Source organism: Syngnathus floridae, chromosome 8 (genome assembly GCF_059516105.1).
Source record: "Syngnathus floridae isolate MCC-2025c chromosome 8, RoL_Sflo_1.0, whole genome shotgun sequence".
NCBI lineage: Eukaryota > Metazoa > Chordata > Actinopteri > Syngnathiformes > Syngnathidae > Syngnathus > Syngnathus floridae.
Window position 1 is genome coordinate 10,058,531 of NC_142420.1, and position 9,563 is coordinate 10,068,093.

General features: G+C 40.8%; 1 protein-coding gene across 2 annotated transcripts in view; it reads right to left on the minus strand.

The window, feature by feature from the left end:
- Positions 1-1,986, minus strand: part of hnrnpa3 (heterogeneous nuclear ribonucleoprotein A3) — a 65,801-nt gene extending 63,815 nt beyond the window's left edge. For both annotated transcript variants that reach the window (XM_088382165.1, XM_088382164.1), the window contains exon 1: positions 1,945-1,986. In XM_088382165.1, the coding sequence (XP_088238291.1) occupies positions 1,945-1,971 (27 nt within the window). In that variant the 5' untranslated portion in view covers positions 1,972-1,986. The remainder of the gene's footprint in view (positions 1-1,944) is intronic.
- Between the last annotated feature and the right edge of the window lie 7,577 nt (positions 1,987-9,563).

Genomic DNA, 9,563 nt, shown 5'->3' on the forward strand with positions numbered 1-9,563 from the left:
AAAGTAGATCACTGAACTTCAAGCAACTCAACACCGATCAATGTGTGTTGCTTTTTTTCTTTTTTTTTTAGGTTAGCCAATCTTCAAGTGTAATGCAAAACAAATCCCTGTTCAAAGCTCGATTGGACATTGTTCTTGATTTATACCCGACTGCAATCTGTCTGACACAAAAGAGACTCTTGCCAAGTTGAACTGCGAGACAGGAAGGGGATGTTGTCATTTGAAAGTTCACGACTAAATCTTCCTCACCAAGCTTGGACTCATTTAGCGTGCTGTGGACTGTCTGTCAACAAAATATCTATCTGTCTATCTGTCATTGTTCACCCAGAGTGAGAGAGAGAGATGTTTTTGTAAGGTGACCTGGCCAACTATTTTGTGTCAACTGGTGTCAGGCTACAATTGAAATATAGCAAGCAGCCTGCCTTCAGGCTCAACTCCAAAGCGACAACCCTTGTGTCCCCAAAAACATCAGCAAATATTCCATTTTCAAAGGGCTGGGCAACATAGCGTTAATAAAAATAGATTGCGCCAGTCCAGTAAATGGAAAATATATTCACCTTCAATAAAAACGGGAACAGGTTATTTTAAAGGACCAAGTCATCAGTATCGCCCAAGCAAAGTTTTTCTTATTATCCTTCTTGCCTTCTGGATACAAAGCAGGCCATCCAGTTGAGTGAGTTTCAAAATGGGATGCAGAAAAACTCATTAGGTTCCCCGTGAACCTCCCTCAGCTGTGCTTGAGCTGCAGCAGGTTAAGTGTCATTCAGAAATTAGCATTCTCCCGCCGAAGCGCTGGACGTCACGTCGGCTGTGACCGTTTTTTTTTTTTTTCTTCCCAACTACATTAAACAAACCCTCCGAAGGCCTCAATGATGCATGCAATCTTAATTTTTATTACGGCAATTTATTATGCACTCCCCGAGCTTATGACAGCACCGACTGTCATTAACAGATTAATTATAATTTCCCCCCCATGTGCTCTGAGTTAAAGAGAAACGAGAACGCATGCGGGCGTCCCTTCGAAACACGGAGAGCCGGACAGCCATGTTCCGACAGTCCACCCGCTTTCTTCTTCTTCCCGGGACTAAATGAAAATGAAGGAAGCGGGCTAGCCTGGAGCTACTGTGCATAACAAAGCACTCAGACACAAGTGATGCACTTCAAAAGGACACCACCACCAACAGCACTTCCCAATTCATCATGTCAACTCCTACTAGCTTCTTCAACCACTTGCAGCAAATCCCTGCCCTTCAACCGTGAGCACACGTTGACCCTCTTGTGTCTTAAAACGAGCAAGAAGAAGAAACTTCTACGTGATCATATTTCCTTGTCATGTCGGGCCTACGGTGTAATCTTAAATGTCTCTTGCAGAAAGACACAGTGGTCTGTCTCGACCTGGAGAAAAATAACTACAATTAGATTCACTCCAAACAATAACGCTTAGCTAGGAGGAAAGCTACAAGAAAATTTTGTTGTTTGACCTGTTATATCGTATGATTTTAAACTTTTCTGCTGTTTATTGAAACACATAAACTCACACAAAAACTCAACTATGTCGCATGCCAGCCCAGCAAGGCCCGCCTCTTAAAGGCACACCAATGTACAAACGCTACCACAATTTCTATACATTTTCCACTTGCATTTCTTGTAATCAACAATCACATGTAATTTGACAAAGAGTAATTTTAATACAGACATTTTCGGTTTGAATAAGTTTTTGTTACTTAAGCATCTACGTCACTTTCATCCACTGGTAAAGAGCAACGACAGATTCAGTCACTTAACAGATGGCTGAATAAATGTGACGTTACATGCAAATGGAACCCCCTTCTGAATACATTACAAAAACAACTATTTCAAGACACAACACATCAATAACGATTTCAATTAGCCGTTTCTCTTGAAACAACCAGGCAACAAACAGATAAAACAGAGCAAACTTACCCGTGAAGACACGTCGATCACGTTCATAGTTGAAATAGAAATACCAAAGTGGGCCAAGGTCCAAAATATAACATATAAACCGTGAAATATACTTTTAAATACTTTAAAAGCCCACACACAGAACGAATAGAAAATACGTCTTCCATTTCCGGTTTGCAGGTGAACTCTCTTTTCCTATTGGACCATTTCTGTCAGCCCATAATGACCAAATGACGTTGCCCTGTCGTGGTTTTTTTTTTTTTAAACTATATATAAAAACTATATATTTTAAACTGTATATATAATATATATATATATGTATATATATATTCTTACTTTCAAACCTTTGAAATAGGTTCATAGAGCGTCAAATTCAGCAATTAGTTCACGCAAATAAACACGGAATTCCGTTTGCTCTTAAATGTGACATTTTTATTAATGAAATGTAATGCTTTTTGCATTATTGCTTTGATGCCTTTGGAGGTGAACGAAAAGGGAAAGTGAAATGGTGACATTTGCAGTGCAAATAAAGCAAGCGTTTTGCTGGCTCAGCACGTTGCGAGGACGTGACACTACCCCCTGGTTTGTTGCATGAAAAGTTCCATTTCTCTCCACAGCCACTGGATTTATTTTTATGCAAATGAGCGTTTTTTTAATGACACAACACTTCATTCTCAATTACAGTCAATGAAATCAGACTTAGCATTTACACTCAATAAGACCAGTTACTTCAAAATAAAGTTCCGAGGTCTGTATAAGGTTGATTTTTGGAGAAAGAGGCCCATTTAGAGTGACTTTCACCTCCGAGAACGGCAAAGCAAACAGGTCAAGAGTGGTGCAGCAATTTCTCTGATCATCGAATAAGGCGCTTTGATTGGTTGATCTAATCAATGATGTCAAACTCACCTGTGAACCAAAAGTAAAGGAAGCAGGAACAACCTGCTGACTTCTTTTTTTTTTTTTAATTTGTTCTAAAACTGGTGACTTCATTATGTGAATGCAATCTTTAATGCTTTTTTTAATGGACTTATTTTTATATTTCCTATGGATTCTACCTTTTTGGGCTTTAGCCAAGGTGCATTTCCTCTTGCGACATGAAGTGTCTTCTTTGTTGAGTTTGCTCATTTTCATTTGTTTGTTTGATTGTTGGTTGTTGATTTATTGTGCTTATTGTTGAGATCGTTCATTGAGATGTGACAGCAAATGTTTTGTAAAATGTTTGTATGAAACCTGTTGATTGCTGGTTTGAATCAAGCACTGTTTTGGAAAGTAGCATGTAAAATCCTTCACTCACATGATGGATGACGACAGAAATGAATACCTTCACCCGCCGTGGTGTCCATAGTAATGTATTTTGAATGCAACTGACTTTTCTGATTTTTCTGACTAAATTTATAAATATACAGTAATTGGAGCAAATTTGTTATTTCGTAAGTGTGTGCATAACTGGTTACATTTGGTATTATTCAGGACCAAGAAAGTAGTTGTCGGTTTTCAAAGCTTTGACGACCCCTATATTAGAAGTGTTCCAAAAGTCTTGAATGCATCCTTTTGTAATCGGAGTAAACAAATAGTTGCTTGTGTTTACAAGTGAGCAATGAGCATCCCTCCAGTCTTTTCGCGTCTGATGTGTTGTTGCTTTTGTCCCAGTTGTGGCCTGGAGCACTTGCAGTGCAGAATGGCAGCAGGACTTGTCATGCATTGTCAGCATTGCTTTTCTCTGAAGTTCTTGGGTGTAAATAAAGTCACTGAGTTGATGGTTTGTTTTTGATGTGCATTTTTTGTATCGGTTGTTTTAACACGGCCAGCTGACCTAAAAATGCATTCTGTCATTTAATGTTGTCATTCAGAAAGGTTTTGGGAACATCTCTAGAATTGCTTTCTTTTTATGATGCAATGTGTAAGTAGTATAACAAAATTGTAGAATCAATTAATTTTTTTAACTTGCGCATACTCATCTATCTTATTTCTTGCAATGGACTATCGCCGAGCTAGCTAGCTTTTGTAAATGGTATTAAGACGGCCAGCTAACTAGCTAGCCGTCTTAATACCATTTACAAAAACAACTGCAAATTTATGATTCATATCCAGTAACTTCAACAAGTAGCGTATTTAAACCGTAGTTGACAGTGGCATAGATGTATCACACTGAGGTGTTTTTAAATGCAATTTCTTTGGCAAGAGAGTCGATCGGTTTAACTTCTATCTGAGCGGGCCACACAGTGACACATTGATTCAGCAAGATAAGACGATCACAAACTTGCCAGTTCCCGCTTCTCACAGGAAGGATCGTCAGTACTCAAAGTAAATATCACAATGACAGATTGATACATGGGGACGCCAGACTATGTTGATAGTAGCAATCTGTATGGAACGTGGGCCAGAGCAGCAACAAGAAATTACTTTTTTTTTTTTTTTTCTTGGTGTGATGCATGGATCCCGCTGTTGAGCCTAGTTCATGGAAAGTTCAGCTGAGCAGCCTGCTCTGTCATGGTCCTTTTTTGAATAGATTCATTCTGCGCTATCTCCTTGGCAGGCCCGGGGTAATGGATGAGGTGCAAGGCTCTAACAAAAAGCACATCTGCATGCGCACGATAACGTGTTCCACAAAGGAGTGGCGGCTCGCTTTGAACAAGGACCCTCTTGGAGATGTCCACACATGGTCCTCATAAACAGTTGAGATCCTCAGGAGACCGAAATATCACTGGTCTGAGATAGACTTTTATAGTGCACTTTTTTTCAAAACACTTTCTATATGCTAGTATCAAACAGTTCTACAATCGGGAATTGGAATATTTATTATTCTTAAGTCACAATAAACACGCATGACGTTGCAAAATGGCAGAAGGTCACGTGACCTTTGGTCAACTTGTTTTAGACTTTTTATACCTTGTACTTGCGTCTTATATTATTTTAGCGCTAACTATACAATAACAATAGTCTGAATGTTGAACTGTCACTTTTGGGGCACTATTATTTGTCTGATTAGGAAATCTGTCAGCTGTAGGAGTGCACTAGCAGTGATGCTAACCAATTTTGTCAGACACAATAGTATGTAAATAAAATGACTGCGATGAACATGCTACTGTGGCTATAAACCACTCCGAAATGCACTTCCTCTTTGCCCTTGCTCTACCGAGCCCACGTCATCGCTCGCCATGCACAGTATTGTATAATTGACTGCCTGGCCCTGAGGCAGCCGGAGGTGTCGGCCATCTCTGCGGTCACACCTCGGTGCCTCACAGTTGGCGAGGGCGGCGGTGCCACAAATCACAGTCCTCTGACAGGCGCGCTCTGTACCTCGCATCCTGCGGAAATGCAGCCGCTTCGACAAAAGGCCTGGAAGCGAAGACGGAGCGTTTGGAGCATTACACCAAAAGTTTTGCCTCTGCTTTATCTGCAAAACCAGACCTGATTAACTGTGAGCAAACGGCGCTGGCATTTACCCCGCTTGTAACCTTTAAATATGGCTGAGGAGAACCTCTGCTCCAGCGTAGAGAAGCTTTTGGCCAGAGAAACGCATTGTGTCACACTCCCAAGAGGGAACAGATGGGGACGACGAGTGCTTGTGAATGAGCCAACTGAAGTTGAGAAAAAGATGATTGTACTTTTATGCATCAGAATTGAAAGCCAGAGGGTTAGCAGTGGAAATGTACCGGATAGACAAATACACATAACTAATTGATTAAAACCACTATGAGTTAGTGTTAGGGCATAGTGTTTCCACACTCAAAAATGTTCATGTTGGAAAGGGCTTAAGTGATACTATTTTCAGTTTAAAAAAAAAAAAAAATGTGTAAGTGGCCCCTGAGGACTGTAAGGATAACAATTGGTGCAGTTCTTTCAGGGGACCACAAATGCATTCAGATTGTGCCCGGTGTCTTGAGTGCATCCCCAAAAAAATGCTCAAGTTTGATTGTTAGCCCATTTATCATTATTCTCTTTGGCAAAGACAATAGCAGCGCTTCCCAGAGGAATTAGGGCAGAACTGCAGAAGACAAATAATTTACTAGCACTTTGCCTCACTGAGCAACACTGTCAGCCTGCCAGCAAGCATCCATTTTCAAACCATACATCTTTGCGTCTACGGCCGCCATAATAACTCACCGCGTTCAATAAATAGCCTACATGGAAATGATATACTTATTGTTATTATTATTACTTTTCACACACTGAAATTTAGATTGGGTTTATTATTATGAGTTATGTCAGGTTGTGTATTGATTGATTGCCGCATAAAAACGAGCAAACAAGATTATCCCAGAGCTTCTACATTCAACTATTGTGCAGATCCAGCTAATGATGCAGTATAGTGAATGTTTTTTATTTTTTATTGGCAGTTTGACTACAGTGAATGATCAGAATGGCGCAATATAAAAGATACCCACAAATTTATAGTGTCTTAACCATCCTTCATCATTCGGGATGTTGCCCCATGTGGGAAAGGAGAGTCACTGTTGCAATTTTCAGTAGTCGAGCACATCTATGCACAAGCTGTTGTTAGCCACAGTTCTCAACCTCACGCTCACACGCAAATTAGCCAACCAGATATCAAAGAGGGAGCGTTTTTTTCTTCCAACAACTTTGCTTCTAGCTAATGACACATCTAGCATTCATGTGACTTCCTGTTTTGTGGCCCCTCCACATTTCGAAACTGCACTTTCACTGGGTCCATTTTTTTTTTTTTTTTTTTTAAAGAGAGCCAGTCGATAAGATCCCCACTTGGCAGCCTTTTTCTGCAATGACACCCTCTTCTCCCTGAAAGTAAATTAAGTGGAGCGCCGCGGTAGGAATGCGGGGCCCGAGGCAGCCCCTGATACTCCAGGGGAGCCGGAGTCCACATTATGCTGCGGTGGCGAGGGCCATGGCGACCACAGCGGCTGACAGCCCCCACACCCTCGGCGGACGCACTCGGACTGCTGCCACCGTATTCTCGGGGCATCTACATTATTCAAAGATGAATGCATTGTCAATTTTGTGTCTCCAAACACTAGATATGTGCGCCACTTTGCTCCTCCCGCAGCCAAAGGTGGACTCACCTCCGCCCGCTGCTAGACACTCTACAAATGAAATCAAATGTCTTCCTCAGTGGTGCGGAATTACTTAACCCTGCAAGATGCTGCTGTGCTCTCGTTTTACATGGTAAAGACAAAAATGTAGTGGAGGGGGAAAAATTGCATATAGTAAAAGTGTCTCATGTAGAAATGAGGTGATGGCACCTTTGAATACATATCATTTTTTTTTAGAATATGGATTGCTCATTCTAGTCTTTTCTCCCTTTGTCTCCCCTAAAGTCAGATCCAATGTTGATCTTCACTTAAAAAGTTCCCTCAACTTCTCGCCTCGGTTGAATTCTTAACTCTGAGAGTGAAACGTAAGACCATTGATATTCATTCCGCAATCATCCTCGTATCGTCAAGTTGCAGGCTACTTTATTGAAATAATGTGTCTTAGATTACAAATGAAAACGGCCTGAGATCATTCTTTATCCAGAAGACAGATTAAATTCCAAAGCCTGTTACTGTAATAGGCACACTTGTAGCTTGCCATGAATTAGAGCTCTAATTATATTAGCTACTATTTTAAACAAAATAACACATTTCTTATGATCCATAGGTGTAATTTATAGCGAAGCCAAGTTCATTTTCCTGGGCAATCAATTTTGCTGTGTAGCAGAAGACTAATGTCATTACGGGAAGCGCGGAGAGCCGGCCGAGTATCGCACCGAGCACAGGAGGGGATTTCCAAAGATAAATGAAGATGCAATTTATTCACTCATAATTTCATACGGAAGGGAAATCTGGATGAGCCTCACCAAAAGAGTGCAAGCACTAATTCTAAGCAAAGGCGTCTAGCGAGGCTTTTGTAGGACAGGCGTGGCTAATGTGTGAGTTACTTCGGGTTTCCTCCCATCAGCGAGTTATCTCTCACCGGGGAGGAGGAGAGGAGCGTCTTGGTCAGGCCCTCCTAAATCATAGCCACGGGAGAGAGTCATTTATTTCACTTACAATTATATCTATCAGCCGCACGTAAGAGCTGCCGTAAATCCCCACACTTCAGGCTCGCAGACATCAGTTCAGGTTTCTCGGCTAGTTACTCTTCAGCCACTCTTGGTGTGAGCTTCTTGTGAATGGGCAAGCCTGTGTGTGAGGTTCTTAAGATTTGAAAAGAGATTCATTCAAGTGAGATGATGGAAGGGACCATCCTCACCAACAGGATTTGTTTTCCTTTGGCTTTTGGATCATGCCACCTGTAATGGAAGAGAACAAAATGTATGATGAAAGCAGTACACATCTCTGTTGAGGGAACTCAGTGCAAAATGGCTAAAGCATCAAAGAGTATACATCTTGATTTTAGATAAAAGAAAAAAAATCTATTTCTATCAGTCTATCTATCTTGTATACCTTTGGAATGTGGGAGGAAAGTGGTTTTATGGAAGACCATAATTTCCCCTTTTACAAACATATTATGCTTGTCTTATTGTTTGATCCTGAACCTCTTCATATTTCCCACATGGGAATGATTAAACCAATAGAATAGTTTTTGTTTCATGACAGTTTTTATTGTTATCACGATACAGAATATTGGACTGTTAGCTGCTGTAGTCAGGTGTCTCAAAGCTTGTTTTCTTTTTATAGTATGCAGTCTTTCCAGTCTGACAACATCATAAATGTATGCTTTTCAAATCAGTACATCACATCTGTGGTATCCAATTTTAGTGCTGATTAAAAACACAAGTATTTCAAGTTTTTTATTGCAACCAGAGATATAATACATAATACAACTTTCGCCACAGAATTAAAGTTGATTTGAGATCATCTTAGATTATTCACATTTAAATTGCATTTTGACTGTAAGGGTGGTAATGTTTCAAAGAAAATGAACGATTTGAGTAAATAAGAACATTTTTTCCATCCTGCTTCAGATTTCAGCTTCAAATATCGTGCACAGCATCAGTCCCAAAAGCAAAGAAGACTTTCAGAGGGCTTCACTTTAAACCTAAACAATGTCGCTTTTGTTGATGCGGTGGCGATGGGGGGCGTCATTCCGCGAGTTCCATTTTCAGTCGTAAATTAGTTCTTGAGCAACCTTACCCGCAACTCCCGTTGTCACCAGCAGCAAAATAAAAGTGTAAGACTGCCTTTGTCTATTAAAAAAGGTCAAATGAGGTTTTTTTCAAGCAACTGTTTGTTTTAAAAGTACTTCTGCAGTGTGTCCATATTCCACTCAGCGAAACAAACATGATTCCTCTTGACGGGATGGAGATGGATGTAGCCGGAAGTATCGCGAGATCTTCCTGCAGACCAATTGAGCGTTCCTCTCTCCTTCAAATTTCATATTTGTCGCGTTTAATATCTCCTTGAGATCATTGGAGTCCGTGGAATATCAACACAAACGTTACTCGTGGGTGCTCGTGGACATGTAGGCGCCGCTACAGCACTGAGGACCCCTTGTCAGTGTCCAGCCACTGCGCATGCGCGACTTGAGCTCCAATCAGGGTCACAGCACCAGCCCGGGGCGCGCTTCACTTTCCTCGAGATGGGTTTATATTTATAGATTTTGATTTGTTTAGATGGCGCGTATATACTGGTTTTGAATTTTGAAGCATATATAACTGACAGTACACACTCTAAAAGTTC